The following is a 19,862-nucleotide window of genomic DNA, read 5'->3' as shown; positions in this document are numbered from 1 at the left end:
GTATACTGAATATTCTGTCTTTAAAGTGTTATATGGAAGAGTCTGGAGTTGTGTCGTGTCATCTCCCTCCCTTTTCAGAAGGCTATTGATGCCAGGACCAATGAAGGAAGAATTTGGATCCAGCTGAACCACAATGCGCTCATGTTGTTTGCTTCTGTTATTAATCCAGAGTTACAGTTTAAAACATACTCTGCTGTTCTTTCGTTAGTGATCCTTCCAGGGTTCCTGAGCTCTGGGTTCTGCAGAACACTCTCAGACTACAGCCCATAGCTATTCAGCCACATGAGAGAACATGACCTGGTGTGAGAGGTGGGCTATGTTAATTTGTATGATGCGAGAAGTGCAGGTCTTCTTTTCATTTGGCAAGTGCCGAAACACATGGAAATAGCAAGGAACAAGACAGCAGGTGCAGGGAGCCAGGGTCTCATGCTCTGGGTTCTAGGCAATCAGGCCTGGTGGTTGGAGCAGTGGGCAAGAACAGGTACCAAGGATGGAAGCCATACATAGAGTCAGGACCGGGTCAAGGGCATCGCTGAAACCGGGATCTGGGGACAGGCCACAGGTCAGAGTTGGTACAAGCCAAATCAGGATCAAAAGCTGGCCAAAGGCGAAGCCAGGTTGGAGTCAGTCCAAGGGTCTGGAAGTCAGGAGGTGGGTGCAGGGCTGGAGTGGGTAAGGAACAGGGCTGGACTAGAGTTGGAATAGGGCATGGAGAAGGCAGAAGTGAGCTGGAACAAGGCTCAGATGAGGCTGGCGCAAGGGCAGGTAACACATTGAGGCAGCAGGAGGGTTCCTAGCCGAGTGGTGCTGTTGCACTGACTAACTTGCAGCTCTGGCGGTGAGAATGACCTGTGCCTGAGGATCATCTGACCTGGGCTCTGCCCAGGGATAGGTTGCTGTGGAATACCTGAGAGATGAGTCGCCGCAGGCTTGGCTGGAGATGTGAGTCATTGTAGCTGAGTGACCAGCCCTGATCTGGCTATGGGTTCACCTCATACAGGGCGTCTGTGAGCATGTAGGAGAAGTGAAAGTAGAACATCGGAGTTAAAGGGGAAAATTAAGACTACATCCTAAGATTCAATGCTGAGGTAGTCACAATTATATGGATCAGTGCCTGTTTCCCCCAGTATTGGGCCAGATTCTTGGCTAGCTCTATTGATTGCAGTAAAGCTACACTAGTTTTCCCCAGCTGAGAATCTGCCCTGTTCTTTTCAGATAGTAATATGGAAGACAACTGGAAGAGATTGGAGCAACACTTCCTAATCTTTATGAAGGCTTCTTGAGTAGATAAAAAAAGGAGAGGATTTAAAAGAGGCAGTCTTGCTTCAAAGTGTTTAACACATTAGCAGAGCAAGCAGGGGACAATGAACCTACTCTGAATGAGATCTGAACAATGTTTAGGAATTCTTGTAACCCTACAAATGCAAATAGCATAGATTCTGGCATCACTACTACCTGGAAGCAGTGGGATTGATAAGAAAGCAACAGAATTGAGAGGAAGAGCTCAAGACTAGGAGTTTGGTAGCATTGTAACCGAAAAACACAAATGAAGATGATAACGGCAAAACATTGAAATGCTTGTATAGGGCTATTAAACAAATTAGGGCTCAGGATAACATGCCCTGATGAGAATCTGTACGAGCAAACTGAATATGCCTCAGACTCAAAGCCTATGCCATGGTTAAAAACAGGGGCTGTGAAGTTGTCGCACTTGGAAACGCACCTAACTCTTCTCAGATGTCACCGCAACAGATCTACCTCAGAGAAGGGATGCAAATCTGTGGCAGGAATAGACTGCCAGCCTGTATTCTTTCTAGGGACAGTGTCGAGATAACCAAAGTCCCAGAGCTGATCCAGCAGAAGCTTGGTATTTGACTCTGTATATAAGGAGGTTTCCTATAAAATTCAGACTCGATACTGGGGCTGAGGCTAATATTATCCCAGCACATATTTTAACACAGATTCCGGGTCCAGTCTGCATATGACAGCCTAATTTTATGCTAGTAACATGTGGTGTCTCTAGGACAGAATCTGAAAGAGAAATCACCTTCACAGCAGCAACAGCCAAGGACAGTTTTTTACTATTAAAATGTCTAACAACTATTGGGTAAAGAAGCTGGCCCTGATCTCAACCTAATTCAAAGAACTGGAACTGTACGCATCTATGCGCACACCATCAAAGAAGAACTAGTGTTGCCAAAGTATAAGAAAAGGCAAGACCCCTTATATATGTCAGAGGAAGGTATGATCCAGCCAACATGGGGCTGGCTACACACTCACTGTGCTTGGGGTTTGAGCTCCCATGATCATTCGTCATTACTGTCCGTTTCTAGCAGGAAGCTCTATAATGCGATGCCCTCTCTCTCTCTCTCCTGTCTCCCAGGGTTAGGCATGATTTTCCCAATTGCTTTTTGGTTATGTAAACCCCCACAAGATAAAACGACACTTCAGGGGATTTTAGGGATTGCTGGATTTCTAGTATAGTACATCCCAAGTGAAGCAGCTTTGATGGATCCCCTGAGAAAGTTGCTACAGGATGACATAATCTGGCAGTGGGCACCATAACAAGACAAGACACTGCAGCAACTGAAAATGACAGCCTGCAATGCACCAGGAGTTGGATTCTGTGATCCTAACAAGCAGCTCCCTATTCAAACAGATGCATCTAAAGACTGTTTAGGAGCCTGGTCATTGCAAGATGCAGGTATTGTGCCTATATTATGTAACAGAGGCAGAAAACATTACACCCAAATTGAAAAAGAACTATTGCATTTCTCACCAAAAAATGCCATCCCGTACCTAACAAGGTGCTTGTAACAAGGTGCTCTTCCCCAGGACTCACTGCCCTTCCCACAGTCTCTTTTATGCAGTTTTGTTGTCCAAACTTAGGTCAAATCAATAAAAACACAGTTCCCTGGGCTACAGCTCTCAGGTGTTTCCCCTCTACAGTTCTCAGGTTCCTTCTACTGCTCCTCCCAGGGGACTCAGGCAGACCTTACTCAAGTGGGCTCCCTATTCCCAGGGAGCAGGTAGTGAAAGCCCCATGTCTACTCTCACTGCCTCTTCCTGGCTCACCCAGGCTCCCCATCACCTGGTCTCTCCGGCTCTAAGCCCAGGTGCCCTATTTTAAAGCTTAACTGGGATCAGCTGATCACTCACAGAGGCACTGGCCTTGTTCCTTCTTAAAGGGCTAGGGTAGATCAGTCTCAATCTGAGATGACCGACAAGAGTGCTGACTGTGTGGTGACCTTTATCATGCGGACGCTTGTCTGATAGGAACTGAGATCACCAACTTGCTTCATATAGGACACCAGACAACCTTCAAATGGCAGTCACTTTCAGTCTCTACTAACCTGGGGTGATAAAAACCAGTGACCTATCCGTCTCTGATCCATAACCAGTCCTGTGAGTGGATGCAGAATTTCCCCATCCCTCCATATTTTCATTTAACGTCATCATCCATAAATTGTTTGTTTTGGAGCCTGAAGTCTTCCTATCTCCCATTGCATCAACTGGTGTGTTGGTCCTGCTGTTTGTGCCATGCTTTCCTGTTGTTCCTTTTGAGCTCACTCGCAACATGTGTTCGTTTCTGTTTTCCCCTCTGGTATGCCACCAAGATATTTGCTGTGATTTTGTCTTTGTTGTTTGTACCTGCTATTACTTCTATTGATAGTGTCTAAATTGAATTCCCATACAAATGCCCTTTGTTTCAAATGATGCTAAGGACGATGGTACAGATTGTTCATGTTTTATTTCTATTGAAGTCAACGGGAGCTTTACCTGGCTAAACAATGCAGGGTCACCCCTATGTTATGTCAATCACAGCTCAACTTTGGATTTAAAGAGCTACTGAAAATAGGTGTTGGGGTCTCTTGTACACATAACACCTATTACTTCCTATCCAGTGGGGTCACAATGTTTGTCCTTAAATGTGATCAGAGGGTTTTTGTAGTCTGGGTCTTTACCAATTCACATTACACCTCTGATAATTAAACATAGCTTGCCTTTGATTTTCAGTAACCTGCAGGAAACACTGAAACACGGTAAAGTTATTTATATTATATATTTTGATTATTCTTTAATTTTTTTAAAGATGGTTTTACAGTAAATTTTGTAATTCTCCTTTTTCTTTTGGATACAAACACTTCCACATTAAAGGGACATGGTCAAGATAAAAAAATCAGTTTAAAATAAAATGTTCTCATGCAAACATTTCTCTTCATAGTGAGCCAAAATTTCAAAAATGGCCTCTGTTTGTACCTGTGCAGTTTTGTCCACACAGTCTCTTGCATGCACTATTTTTGAGCACTCTGACATATGTGCACAAATGATAGCCCCATTTGTGTGCACAACCGGAGGGCAAATTTCCTAACTGAAATGTAGTCGTATGTGGAAAAGTCCTCCTAGGAAGTGGTGGAAGCTCTATTGCCTGGGATCTTTAGGCTAGTCAAAACACTGGCGAATGGACTGTAGGGAACAGCCCTGTAGTATCTGGGACAGGGTGATCCAACAGGTCTTTTCTATCTCTAGATTTTATGAATCTCCAAAGGGAATTACAAACAGATAGAGGCTGGATTGAAGCCCCTTTACACATTTGCCCCTCCCTAAATTTGGGACCCAAACTACTCAACAGTTTACCCCTAAAATGTTTATTTTTCATTCTCTTTGCTTGTGATCTCCTGGTTAGTCTAGAAAAATCTGTGTGGCTTGTTAAGAACATGAAAATAGAAACAAGCACTTAGAAATTCCTATTGTTCTTCAGAGAGCCTACTGCCTAATGTCCTGCAGAGCTGTGCCTGGGTCCCATCTGTCAAGATAACAGCTGCCACTTTTTCCCGAGTTAGTTTGATAAGATCATAGAATCAAAAGTTACAGCTGGAGAAGATCTATTTATAACAACAATCAGTGCTGCTATAGCCCCTTTCAGCAGAAGCTCTGAAGGCACTTGAGAAGTATTCCTCAATTAAGTCTCCCTAGACCCCTGAGTTAGGGTAAACCTCATAATTAATACTGTTATTCCTGGTTGTGCCACTGATTCACTGTCTGACTTGGTCAAATCAGTAATCCCTATTTTATAGAAGGGTAAACTGAGGTTTGGTTACTTGGTCAAGGTCCCACAGGTAGTTGATGGCAGAACCAAGTCATTAAGACTCTCAGTCCCGTGCTTTGATCACAGTCCCACACAATTCCATCTCCTTTCAGGATTGCTCCCTACAGAATAGTCTCTAGGGCTTGGTTCACTTTAATTTTAAATGTCTTTAAGCCAGATCCTCAGCTGGTGTAAATCTGCTGAAGTCAGTGGAGCTGAGCCAGTTTACACCAGCTGAAGATCTGGCCCTTTACCAGCAGCCACAGGGATTGAGTTAAACCTGGTCAAAATGGCATAAGGAGATTGTCTCAGCTGACAGTACACCTCTACCCCGATATAACGCGACCCGATATAACACGAATTCGGATACAACGCGGTAAAGCAATGTTCCGGGGGGGGGGGGGGCTGCGCACTCCGGTGGATCAAAGCAAATTCGATATAACACGGTTTCACCTATAACGCGGTAAGATTTTTTGGCTCCCGAGGACAACGTTATATCGAGGTAGAGGTGTATTTCAGCATGTAGTCTGAGAGTTTACTGGCAGAGGGATATAGATAACTCTGCTGGTGTCTGCACTGGAGCACATGAAGCACTGTTTACATTGAAAACAAGATTGGGAAACACTAGTCTGTGTGAAAGCAGACTTGTTCCTAGCAGCTGGGAAGAATAAATTATACACAGTTTAACAGATTTGCACCTTTGATCAGTATAACCTATATTTTAAAAAAAGATGATAGATTTTGTAACAATCTTGAAAAATAACGCACTGTGACTAAGGCGCTCTTTGGAACGTTGGAGCCAATGACAAAGATAAAGGGTGTAGATATACTAATGTGCAGTCATAAAGCAGGATGACACTTCAGACCATAAAATGCTGATGATATTGTATATACTTTGTTAATAAACCCTTGGCTGGGTTCACACAAAGGCTGGAGTTAACCATTATCACATATTATTTATAGAGTGCTGTCAGTATGCACATTACTGTGCAGTAAGTGACTTCTAAACAGGTCCCCAAACAGACAGTCTGAAGGACCTGAGGCAGAATGATCTAGAGGAATAAGTTTGGGATGCATATCAGGAAGTCCTGAGTTTTAAATCACACTCTGCCTGTGACCCACGGGGTAGCCTTCGGGATGTCTTAGGTATGTCTACGCTGCAATAAAAGACTCGCAACATGGCTGCGGCTGGCCCGGGTCAGCTGATTTGGACTCGCAGGGCTTGGGCTCCGGGGCTATAAAATTGCAGTGTAGATGTTTGGGCTCAGACTGGAGCCCAAGCTCTGAAACCCTGCAAGGGGGCTGGGGTGGGAGAAGAGGGGGGTCTCAGAGCCCGGGCTACGGCTTGAGCCAGAATGTCTGCACTGCAGTTTTATGGTCCCACAGCCCGAGCCCTGCAAGCCCAAGTCAGCTGACCTGGTCTCTGAGACTCGGTGCTCTGGTTTTTTACTGGAATATAGACATACCCTCAGGGATGTCTACATTGTACACTAAACCCTCTGACTCAGGTCTGAGCCCAAGCCTTCCTTCTATCCATGCACAAATCAGTCTGACTCAGGTCAGCAAGCTTTCATGGCCTGGGTCCTAGGAACCTGCTAGGGGAGGGGGTCAGAGCCTGAGTCCTGCCGTGACTTGGGTCTAGACCCGTCATTTTACAGTATGGTTGCAGTTACAGTTGGGTCAAGCCGCAGACCCAAGTCAGAAGGTCTGCATAGTGCAGTATGGACATGTTAGCATGGCTGTGAGAGCTGGCTCCAGCAATTGTAAGCCCAGGTTTACAATGCAATGCAGACGCTCAAGTGCGGGTTTGGAAACACTGAGTCCACAAGCCTAAGTTCCACTGACCCGGGTTTACAATGCAGTGTAGACATACCCTTAATGTCTCTGTCCATCCGTGACTAGGCTATTAGGGCCTTACGTAAAAGTGGTGATCTATTTCACCCTTCTACACTGGAAACTGCAGATGTTTGTGCTGAAGTGAGGCTAGGGTTGCCAATTTTGATTGGATGTATTCCTGGAGATTTAATCATAGGACATAATATTTAATTAAAAATTAATCTTTAATTCCCGGAGACTCCAGGCCAATCCTGGAGGGTTGGGAACCCTAAGGGAGACACCAGGCAGTCCTGTGTGCTCTTATCCCACTGGTGCCAGTGATATCATGTCTTATTTTCCAACATGGAATCTGTGACTGGAGGAGATGGTGTGTTAGTAACTTTCAGGACATTTGCAGGGGAGAGGATATTGCATAACACCTGCTAATACTATTATCCAGTGACCCCTTAAATAAAATACATTTCTGAGATAATTTCCCAATACAGATCAAAGTGCTGGATGCCCAAGATGATTATACTAGTGTTTGACTTCTGCACTGTGCATGTTTTATATATGTATGAGATCATGTTTGAACTGTATTGTCTGTGTCTGACTTATTTAGATTATTAGTGACCTTGGTGTATTGACTGTCTTCTTTCATGGCTCAGGCAGTCGGCACCCTTTTTTGTAAATCATAATTGTTTCTTTCTAACATGTTTCTCTCTTTTCTTCCCATGTATTTGTCTTACTCTTTCCAAAGAGTTTCTCTCTGTTGCACCCAAATACTTAATAGCTCAGTGGTTGCTAAATCCTTTGCAAGGTGTTAAATGGTTGCTCTGTTTGACAGCAATAAGGTTTCAGTAAGATGATCTTCCACATTAGAAGCATAACCATGTTGTGCATAAAGTAAATTGAATGTGACAAAGAACTTATCAGCAAGGGGGCTATAGGAAAGAGGGTATTCTTAAGACATTCATTTGGGGTATGGGAGATGGGTATTTTAAAAATAATGAATGCTCCCGAGGGTCAAAATACCATGTTAACAGATTGGCACTAAGGGGTAATTCATTAATAATATTTCTTTTCATGGTCAAGTGTATTGTCCCCGAATACAGACAGCCTCTAAATCCAGTACCCTGACTCCTAGACGCAACCTTTGGGAAGCTTGTCACTAGCTTTGGCCAAGGGAATCCAGTGTGCGAAATTGCCGAGTGAAGCTTTCAACACAGCCTGTATTCAGAAGGGAGTGCAGCCAGTGTGAGAAGGAGATTTGGTAGACCAAAGTGTTGCCAATCCTGCCCAGAACAATAAGGTCATTGTAGGTTATATGACATTCTGGCGCACTATCATGAAAAGAATATGTAGTAGAATCATTGTCAATTTGTATTAGGAAGTAGATCCACCAAGATTAGTAACTGGAGATGCTCACTCACGTGTTCACACTCACACACACATGTACCATAATGGTGAACCTATGACACAGTGTCAAGTCCGTTGGCAGGATACCTCAGTTGCAGGCATGTATATCTTCGGACAGGAGGAAGATCGGGGCGATTAATGTGTGCATGATGGTGGGATAGGGAGACTGAGAAGGAAGAGGATGCCTGATTATATTGTTATTTTATCTTGTTTGATTAGACGTTAGAGGTGTTTCCTTTCTTTGGGCCAGGTTCTGCTACTCACATTCACATGGTGCAGTACCTCACTCCTTGGGTAGTCCCACCTTGAATCCCCGCCACACTCCTCAATTGTACTTTATATTCCTCAGCCACAGCCAAGGATCTGGAACACAGAGCCCTTCCCCAATATAATATAGTATATTACTGTGTAATCTGCTACAATGGTATATTTGATATTTATTGGGTAGATGCAAACTATTTCCATGGCTGTACATGCTGTGTAAAATATTGATATAAAAATGTATTGCATGGTTTCGTAGCATGCCCAGTAATGGCCCAATTAAAACACCCTTATTCCCATAAAGTAGTACCTTACTCTGTAAGTCATCCCATTGATTGTAATGGGACTACTCATGGAGTAATGCACTACTCAGCATGAGTACAGGTAGCAGAATTAGGCCCCAAAAAATGTCTTAATTTTAGGCCAGGGGGCAGTAGAGGATCTGTAGCTGTCCTTCCGGTTGATATGGAAATCCTATGAAACTCATTTTGGCCTTGAAGCCAAATCTACGCTTTCTTCCCTTTTGAAAATATACAAATCTATAAAGCAGTTAAGACAGAATAATGTCTTCCTATGGAATGAACTAGACATTTGCATGTCATTCCCTTGACTATGAAGCCAACCAACATGCAAGGCTCAGTCATTTTGCCTTGTGGTTGTACATAACACTGATATATGGCGTACTGTAATGCATTATTGAATAGTTGTCTATTGTGTCCCTGTTGGCCAATGTCAGCTGCATATTAAATAATTAATTGTGTTGCGCTCTCTCTATATTCAGTATATATAATACAGAAAGGAAAGGAAAGGAAAGCAGCTAAGCTGCCTGCATTTGCCTTTTAAATATCGACCCTGATTGAAATATATAGTGGCAACAGAAGCTCAAAAGTAACCATCAGTCTTTACCTCTCCTGTAATTTGAGTTAGTAATTGTCTGTCATGGCACCAAATGCCAATACACATCTCCCCAATCACCATCTCTCTTGTGCTAAAATTCTCTCAGAAATACTTAGGAACTTTTCTTAGGTGACTATAAACTGGTGGAACGACTCAGTGGTGAAAAATACAGTCACAGTCAGCAAATCTTTTTCAACAAAAGATCATGTTTATTCCTAGGGGGTAAACATGTTAATCTATGCAGGGAAAGAAATAGAAAGCTTCTGAGGTTGGGGTTCATGTCCAGACTATACCTCTGGGTGTGGAGCCTGTCCTTCCCACAAGCATTCTCTCCTCACTGTCTCCTAAACAGCCATGCTCTCCAACTGCCAAAGCCCAAATATGGGACAGAATCAATGTGTGACAAAGACCCACAGTGAGGGGCACAAGAAATTATTCATGCAGAAAATTTGAAATTCTGTGGGATTCCTCCCATTAGTGTTTGTAAGACTTTTGCTGTAACCTCTGTGGGTTGGATCACAGAAACCCCCTGGGGGCTGCCAACTGATGTGCCGAGCCTACTTCTGCCCCTGCTTTCCCTGCCAGCTTGGGACTCCAGCACCCTGTCTTGTTGAGCCAGACAGGCCAGTCTGCTCCAGCACAGACCCAGGGTCTGAACCACGTACCCCAAAGCTGCAGACTTAACTGAAAGCAACTTGAGAAGTGTTCCTGTCTTTAACACTCAGATGCCCAACTCCCAATGGGGTCCAAACCCCAAATAAATCCGTTTTACACTGTATAAAGCTTATGCAGGGTAAACTCATAAATTGTTCGCCCTCTATAACACTGATAGAGAGATATGCACAACTGTTTGCCCCCCCCCCAGGTATTAATACATACTCTGGGTTAATTAATAAGTAAAAAGTGATTTTATTAAATACAGAAAGTTGGATTTAAGTGGTTCCAAGTAGTAACAGACAGAACAAAGTGCATTACCAAGCAAAATAAAATAGAACACGCAAGTCTGTCTACTATAGTAAGAAAACTGAATACAGATAAAAACCTCACCCTCAGAGGAATTCCAGTAAGCTTCCTTTTACAGACTAGTCTCCTTCTAGTCTGGGTCCAGCAATCACTCACACTGTCCTTTGTTCCAGTTTCTTTCAGGTATCCTTGGGGGTGGAGAGGCTATCTCTTTAGCCAGCTGAAGACCAAATGGAGGGGTCTCCCAGGGGTTTAAATAGACTTTCTCTTGTGGGTGGAGACCCCCTCCTCTCTCCTATGCAAAGTCCAGCTCCAAGATGGAGTTTTGGAGTCACACGGGCAAGTCACATATTCATGCATGACTCACTTTTACAGGCAGCAGCCGTTGTTTACATGCTACCCTGAACGTCCTCAGGTAGACTTCTTATGTGGATTGGAGCCTTCCAAGATTCATTGTCCTTTAAGTGTTTCTTGATTGGGCACTTAATTTGCACATTCCTTTCTCAAGAAGCTGACCAAATGCTTTACTAAGGCTACTTAGAAATCAAGCAAGTACACAGCCAATATTCATAACTTTGAATACAACAATGACACATGCATACAAATAGGATGAATAGATTCAGGAGATCATAACCTTTACAGAGATATGTTACATGGCATATGTAGCATAAAACATATTCCAGTTATGTCATATATACATTCATAAGCATATTTCCATAAAGCCTTAGGGGTGCACCGTCACACTCTATACCAAGAGTGTTTATTTCTGATGCAGATAATTTTCAGCAGTTAAAAAGTGAGGGAACATGAAGTTTGGGTGGAACTGAGGTAACTTTGGGACTGAGATTAGGGACACTGAGAGGTATGCATGCACCCAATATATAGTCCTTCCCCCTGGGCAAGAGAAGAAGGAAGATGCTGAGCTTAATCTGTTGTTTACTGGGGAGCAGGTAGTGCTCTTGCCTGACACAGTGAAAAATTCCTGGCTGTGAATCTATGTGAACTGTACCTTTGCAGTGATGATGAACTGGCGAATGAAGGTGTAAGATGAGTGGGGGCAGATGAGTGACCTCTCTACCTGCATGCATGTTAGCACTTTGTGCCCTTTGGTTATTTCTCTGGGAACAAGTACAAGATACTGACTGAGCTTGCCAAAAAGAAAAGAAGAAGAAAAAGCAGAAAAGTTAACTGCTGCTTCGACCCTCCTGTCCAACACTGATGCACACTTGAACTGCTTAGTTCTTGGTGGAATGGAATATGGTTCTCTCTAAATTTCTGCAACCAGCTCTAATAATTTGAATTACTCCTACATACAAGGGGGCAAATTTTTTGTCAGTTACTCTGGTGCAGATTTCATAGAATCATAGAATATCAGGGTTGGAAGGGACCTCCGGAGGTCATCTAGTCCAACCCCCTGCTCAAAGCAGGACCAATCTCCAACTAAATCATCCCAGCTAGGGCTTTGTCAAGCCGGGCCTTAAAAACCTCTAAGGAAGGAGATTCCACCACCTCTGTAGATAACCCATTCCAGTGTTTCACCACCCTCCTAGTGAAAAAGTTTTTCCTAATATCCAACCTAAACCTCCCCCACTGCAACTTGAGACCATTACTCCTTGTTCTGTCATCTGCTACCACTGAGAACAGTCTAGATCCATCCCCTTTGGAACCCACTTTCAGGTAGTTGAAAGCAGCCATCAAATCCCCCCTCATTCTTCTCTTCTGCAGACTAAATAATCCCAGTTGCAGTAACAAGTCAACAGAATTGCTCCCTATTTACACAGATTTAACTGACAGCAAATTTGGCTCAGGGTTCCTGTGGCAGAAGGTTTGCGGCACTACAATAAAATGTAATATACACCCTAATTCATTGGTTTTCAACCTTTTTTCATTTACGGACTGCTAAAAAATTTCAACTAGAGATGCGGACCCCTTTGGAAATCTTAGACATAGTCTGTGGATCCCCAGGGGTCCACAGACCACTGGTTGAAAACTGTTGTATGGTAACAACAACCTTTCGTGGACCCTTTGGACATAGTCTGTGAATCCTCAAATCATTACAATATAGTTCTACAATCAGTTACTTCCTGTTAGAACCTGTGATGCCTCTGGGTGAGGGTCTCTTGCCTTATAAATCTTGGATTGGCCTTTTTTTTTTTTTAAAGGAAATATATGATTGATCTGACCAACACATCAGTCTTCACTCCATCCCCTCAGCACTTAACTTCAAGCTTAGTTGGGACTGAAATTGTTTGTGTTGTTTTGGCAGGGATGCTACAGAACGGAAAGAAGTTTGATTCCTCCAGAGACCGAAACAAGCCTTTCAGGTTCAAGATCGGCAGACAAGAAGTCATTAAAGGATTTGAGGAAGGAGCTGCACAGGTACAGAAGGATGATGCTGGCTGAATTTCAATTTAGCGGGAGTGCATGCCGGCATGTTCAGTACAATAATGATGGTTTAACATCAGGGTAAGCAAGTGAAAATCACAGTCTATAATCCTGGGTGTTTTTTCTGATGGTGAGGTGCATACTAATGTAATATTTCTTAGTCCTCCATTGATTATCCTAATTGCGATGGCCAGAACTCAGGGGTTGATCATGATGGCTTGGCTTTGCACATGCTTCTCCGGGTGGGCTGTGGAGGATGGAATCCTCTCCTGTCTGTAAATCACTCAACATTCACAACCTCCTGAGCTCCCCCTCTACAAGGTGAGAGGAGGGTTGGCTTATAGATCCACCTCGTCAGTGCTTGCACCGGCCCTGCTTCCACTGAATTTGACTCTCACTGAACAGGATACAGAACTGTGCTGTTAAGTCTCTATGACATTCCACTCATGACTGCACAATGTAATGTTCAACGATCAATGTTAAACCAAGGGCAAGGAAAAGGAAGCTGCCCTCAAGTCATTAAGGCTTCAGTGTCTGGAGGCTGCATGGCCGTTCCTCTCTGTCAGTCTCTGAGGGAGGCCACACCTCCTCGCTGTCGCATACCTGTAAAGGTGCTCAAAGGGGGGAGTTAGCTTCACCTAGTGCTCCGTCTATGAGCCCCAGGCCCAGTCAGGGTGGGGCAGCAAAGCAATGAGAGGGCTCTCGCTTGCAATCAGGGCAGCATGGCTGTGCAGTCTATGAGCCCCAGTAGGGGTGAGCACCATAAAGTCGAGAGGCTCAGGTAAGGGTGAGCACCTAGAGAGTCCAGGGCAGTGGTGGGCAACCTGCGGGCTGTGGGCTGCATGCGGCCCATCAGGGTAATCCGCTGGCGGGCCGCCAGTTTGTTTACATTTGCACGGCTCGCAACTTTCATTGGCCAGGAACGGCGAACTGCAGCCACTGGCAGCTGCCGGTGGCTGTGAAAATGTAAACAAACTGTCTGGCGGCCCGCCAGCAGATTACCCTGATGTGCTGCATGCATAGGTGCTGACTCTGTGGGTGCTCCAGCCCCGGAAAAAATTAGTGGGTGCTCTGCACCCACCGGCAGCCAAGTTCCCCTCCCCTCCCCCCACCTCACCTCCGCCTCCTCCCCTGAGCACACCGCGTCCCCACTTCTCACCTACCTCCCAGCACTTGCCGCTGCAAAACAGCTGTTTTGCGGCGTAACAAGCTCCGGGAGGTGAAGGGAGAGGAGCGGGAACGCGGTGCGCTCAGGGGAGGAGGCGGGGAAGAGGCGGGGCTGGGGATTTGGGGAAGGGGTTGGAATAGGGGCAGGGGAGGTGGAGTTGGGGCGGGGACTTTGAGGAAGGGGTTGGAATAGGGGTGGGGGGGTGGAGTTGGGACGGGGACTTTGGGGAAGGGGTTGGAATGGGGGCAGGGCAGGGGCGGGAGGGGGCTGGGGGCAGAGGGGGGGTCGAACACCCACCAGCGCCAGCAGAAGTCGGCACCTATGGTTGCGTGCGGCCCATGGGCCGCAGGTTGCCCACCACTGGTTTAGGGGCTCAGGCAAGCCTGAACACCAATAACAGTCTAGGGGGCTCGGGCAGGCATGCCTGAGGAGTGCAGGCCTCCTGGTCTAAAGAGGGGAAGTAGTGCCACCCCAGGGGTGGGGTGGCAGGGAGGACTCCGACCCGCCCAACTCTATGACATCCCAGCCCAGGGCCCTAACAACGGCAGTGTGATCTGCCACTGGGCCAGCGGGGATCCACCCGCAACACGCTGACCTTGTATCAGGCCAGCTCCCAACCAGACTGTTGCCTGGTTTCCCTGGGCTGCTTCCTACTCTCCCCCTCGGGTGTATCTGCATCTGTCATCTCGGGGAGCTCTGGCCAGTCCACTGGCGGCAGCCCCAGCAGCTCCTCGGCGTCTTGGGCGGCCGGCAGCCTGGGGAGATCCAGCCAGTCCTTAGGCGGCAGCCCTGGCAACTCTTCAGCATCTTCGTCGGCCAGCGATCCTGGGAGCTCTAGCCAGTCCTCAGGAGGCAGCCCCAGCAGCTCCTCTGCAGGCTCCAGCAGCAGGCAGGATGCATCCATCTCCTGTGGTGGCTCCAGCCCAACTGAGCTGCAGGGCCTGCCATTTGTACTTCCCCTTCCTGTCCTGCCCTTCCGCTTCTGGCGGGGTGGACGTGGCTCTCCTGGTTCAGCCCACCAGGGGGCGTGTTGTGGTCCCTCCCTGTCAGATTCTGAGGGAGGCCACACCTCCTCGCTACAGTGTCATCCCAATAAAACCCAAATGCAATCTATTTTAATATAATGCATGTTTCCCATAGGCACCTTAGCTGCAGTGCCACTCTACGCAGAAAGAGAAGCTGAGCTGTGTTTGATATACAGAGCTAACAAGGCCAGGGTGTGAACTCACTGCAACAGCACATTTCTGGGTCCCAAAGGTCAGACTGGATGAAGGATTTGCTTGAGCTTGTTACTAATGCATAAAACAAGGTGGGGGAACAGGGCAAATAAGAAACAATCCAGATGCTAGTACAATCCTACCACTGTGCTGTTTCAGATACGAATGGACAAGAATCCGGTTCCTAACCACATTACTCCCATCTCTTAAATCATAAATGCCTTGAGGATACGAGTTCATTCTAGGAATCCCAGATGTTCAGTTCTCCCAACCATTCAAGCTGCATGGTTTAGTAATAGTAGTAAAATGTATTATTTGTATTATGGTAGAACCTAGAGATAAGATCAGGATTCCTCTGTACAAACATAGAATAAACGATGGTCCCTGAAGAACTAACTAGACCAGCGGTTCTCAAACTGTGGGTCGCGACCCCATGTTAATGGGGTCCCCAGCGCTAGCTTAGACTTGCTGGGGTCCGGGGCCGAAGCTGAAGCCCAAGCACCACCGCCTGGGGCCGAAGCCTGAGGGCTTTAGCCCTGGGCTTCGGGACTCAGATTACAGGCCCCTGCCTGGGACTGAAGCCCTTGGGCTTTGGCTTTGCCCCTTCCCCTCCCCTGGGGCTCGGGCTGGCTCAGGCTTCGGTCCCCCCTCCTGAGGACATGTAGTAATTTTTATTGTCGAAAGGGTGTCGTGATGCAATGAAGTTTGAGAACCCCTGAACTAGACAAATCAGCAAATGGTTGGAGGGAAGGGAAATAACACACAGAGTGAATAATGTGGTGGTTTGCAAATGTCCTGGAAGTGCCATGCTTTTTGTTTAGTGATGTAGATGTTGGCACAGAGAGACGATATGTGTATATGCTTAGTCCTGGGACTAGTATGAAAACTCATGATGGGGTCCCAAAAATAACATGAATCTGAAAGACCATTTAAGGTCAAAAAGGGGAACAGATTTATCCCTGTTAGAAGCCGACTCAGCTAAAGCTCTGGCAGTGATTCCAAATAAGTCAATTTATAGCCTCCCAGAACACCCCGACTACCTTCCCTAAATTAATTATGTAGCCTAAATCCTTTTCAATAATCTGCCTAGAAACAAATTAGCCTCTAGCTCCACCTAGTGGATTGTTACACTAGGAATTAATAATAATTACTGAACACTTTGACAACACCTTCCAGCTCAGGATCTTAAAGTGCCTTGGGAACATGAACACATTAAACCTTGGAACACACTTATGAGGGCGGTTGGTAGCATTATCCCCATTGGATAGACGGGGAAACAGGCAGAGAGAGGTTAATGGGCTGAACATTGAAGACAATGATGTCGACGAAAATGGGAGATGCAAAGCACTCTGGAAATCACATGGTGGCTTCAGCAAAGCACTTCTCCACATGCATCCCAGTCAATTTAAGCACATGCTTACGTGTCTTACTGAGTTGGGGCTTTCTGAATCCAGAGCCTTGATCCTGTTAGGTGTTGAGAGCCTCTTGTGACTTGTCAGGTATCCGTAACTCCCATTGCAGTCAGCAGGTTTTGCAAGAGCTCTGCAGCTCAGAAGAGGCCTTAAATAAAGAAATAATGTGGGCCTACGCTGGCGCAAAAGGGTATTCTGTCGGGTTACAAAACTGGCACTAGAGGATTATTAGACATTGCCAATGAGAGGTCGTTATCCAGTGGTAAAGGAACAGGACTGGGAGCCAGGAGATCTGAGGCTAAATTGTTGGGACCAGATTTATACAGGTATTTGGGGCCTAAAGAGGCAAATAGGACTTAGTGAGATTTACAAAAGCATCAAGCGAGATAGGGGCCAAACTCTCACTGACTTTGCAAATCTGCCTCTTTACTAGTGACTTTACTATTGTATTTCTCCTAACACATTCTTTCCCCTTCTCCCTCCCCCTCTCCAACTCCCAAACACTAGATGAGCTTAGGACAAAGAGCAAAGCTAACCTGTACGCCTGACATGGCGTATGGAGCCACAGGCCATCCTGGAGTCATCCCTCCCAATGCTACCCTCATCTTCGACGTGGAGCTGCTCAGGTTAGAGTAAAGCCTTTCATGGGAGCCGGGTGAAGACATCTGCTGATAATCATCCATTCTTTTCCCCTTCCCTCTGGTAAGAGGAGGCCGCACTGGAATCGCAATCTTCCCTGCTTGAGCTGTCATGCCAATAGAGCCTGCTCTTAGGTTGTTTATTCCTTTCCCTCTTTTTTAAAGTTGTTGTGTCCATATTTGTCTTCTATTAGAAGCTTCTTTGCTCTGAGAAAAATTTCCACCATTGTAACATTTTTGAGTTGTACATTTCATTTAATTTGCATGTGATTAAAATTCACAATGATAATTAAATATATATATATATATATTCCTTATGGAAAAACCACTGCCTTACTGTACACAAACCAAGACAAACAAAAGGTGCTCAGAAATCAAATGTACATCTCGTACATGAAGGGGCATTAGCCAAACGGAGTTACCTGCGCTGCCACTTTTTTCTCAACTTGTACGTGCTTGCTTGCTGCTGTTTTAAACAAATGTCTCATTTGAAAATTAAAAAAAATATGGAAACAATAAAATCTTGATACTTTACCATTTCTGCGCTGTTTCTTGTCCTTCACTTTTAACGTAGATGGGCATTTTTTCTAATATAAAAGTTCTTCTAGAAACTACTGACTGATCTTCCGGTTTGTTAATGATTTCTTTTCTTGTATAAAATATGCTTATGGCATGTTAGAATACTGTTAAAAATTACAAACTGGACTGGTGTCACTGTGGAGACCTGTGGGCTCAAGAAGAAACAGGTCCAGGCTATAATGAATATAAAGGGGGTTCTTTGAGGCTGCTGGACAGACTTTCTGCTTGTTCTGGCTCTCCAGCTCCCAGACCAATCAAACTGAATCTGTGCGGCTCAGTGCCCCTCAGTCCTGGCCAGAAAATAGACCATGGGCCATGGGTTGGATTTTTCAAAAGCACTCAGCCCCAGATTTCAGTGGGAGCCAGGCAACTAAATACCTTTGAGAAGCTAATGTGTCAGCCTAATTCTACTCCTATTGAAGTCCGTGGGAGTTTTACCGCTGATTTCAGTGGGAGCTGAGTTAGGCCAATGCTGAGTGTTTTTGAAAATCTGCATGGAGATGCCTGACCACCAAATCCCCACGGCCTCAGGATTACTGGAAGAACTCGCTGGGAACCTGCATATCTCTTTATGAAGCACTCTGTGGTTTAGCCTCCTTTTCCACCAAACTTCTCCCCTTGGACTACCTACAGGAAGCTCTAGAATACCACAAAGTAATCAGACCAGCTGCCCCCACCAACACGTAAGTAGTTAACCTAATCCATGTCCAACCCATTCTTCCTTGAGTCCTCCCCCTTCCCCAGTGACATGTTCGCCTCCAAACCATCTAACAGTGACACATACTCCAACCCCATCCCATGGCACAAGTCCCTATCCAATAGCTCCGTCTACATGTTACTGTTTGTCCCTTTCCTGCCCATCCCTGAGATGGCACTCGTCAGAAAGATGTCTCACTGTTTGGTTTCATCTTGATAATAATGTAGAACACTACTAAGGCTGAGAAAAGAAATAATACCTTCATCAAAACTAATTCCAATGCATCATGACACATTGATTCCAGGCAAAGGTGACCAGCTGACAGGTCTGTCTAAGCCTTTCATACACTGACATCACAGCAATTTACTAACAATAATTATATATCATAACATCCCTGTGCATTTGGCAAGTCGGTTTGGGTAAACTGAGGCATGGAACACTTGTCACTTGCCCAAATCAGCAATAGCCTCCCCCACGCCCCAGGAGTTTTAACACTGGCTAACTGCCTTCCTCATATAATTATTCTGCCTCATCCAAAACTAATTCCTGGTATGCTGGGCTTGATGGGTAACGTCACTAGCTTCTTATTGTTATTGGCACAAACAGCCATATTTTTTCTATGGCACAGCCAAGGAAATGGGCATTGTTAAGGTGTTGGTGTTTAGTCTTATTTTCAAAACATGCTAAAAAAAACTGTACATATTTTCAACTATACTGCTGGATTTTTAACTGAAGAATTTACTACAATTGCTAGTGGTGGGTTTTGGTTTTATGTGCATGCATGTGTGTGTGGTTCTTTATAAGAAAATTAAAATTAGAATAGAATTTTGAATGTAAAATAATCCAGACTACAATACTAGAAAGAAAACAATCAGTGGGCTGATAACTCCAGATGAATGAATATAAAACCAGCATGAAAAATCGAACCCTGCAATCTGTGCACCAGCCCCTACAAATCTCTCTCTTTTTCTCAGAAGAACGGCCATACTGGGTCAGACCAAAGGTCCATCTATCCCAGTATCTTGTCTTCTGACAGTGGCCAAAGCCAGGTGCCCCAGAGGAAATGAACAGAACAGGTAACCATCAAGTGATCTATCCCCTGTCACCGATTCTCAGCTTCTGGCAATCAGAGGCTAGGGACTCCATCCCTGCCCATCCTGGCTAATAGCCATTGATGGACCTATCCCATGAATTTATCTAGTTCTTTTTTGAACCCTGTTATAGTCTTGGCCTTCACACCATCTTTTGGCAAGGAGTTCCACAGGTTGACTGTGCGTTGTGTGAAAAAATACTTCCTTTTGTTTGTTTTAAACCTGCTGCCT

General features: G+C 45.3%; 1 protein-coding gene across 1 annotated transcript in view; it reads left to right on the top strand.

Moving 5' to 3' along the window:
* FKBP1B (FKBP prolyl isomerase 1B) overlaps positions 1–17,262 on the top strand; it is a 50,045-nt gene extending 32,783 nt beyond the window's left edge. The window contains exons 3-4 of the mRNA XM_065401789.1: positions 12,711–12,823; positions 17,134–17,262. Of these exons, the coding sequence (XP_065257861.1) occupies positions 12,711–12,823; positions 17,134–17,262 (242 nt within the window). The remainder of the gene's footprint in view (positions 1–12,710; positions 12,824–17,133) is intronic.
* Positions 17,263–19,862: the final 2,600 nt, after the last annotated feature.

This window comes from Emys orbicularis, chromosome 3 (assembly GCF_028017835.1).
Source record: "Emys orbicularis isolate rEmyOrb1 chromosome 3, rEmyOrb1.hap1, whole genome shotgun sequence".
Classification (NCBI taxonomy): Eukaryota; Metazoa; Chordata; order Testudines; family Emydidae; genus Emys; species Emys orbicularis.
Note: the sequence above shows the minus strand (reverse complement) of the source record. Positions and strands in the feature narration are given on the sequence as shown.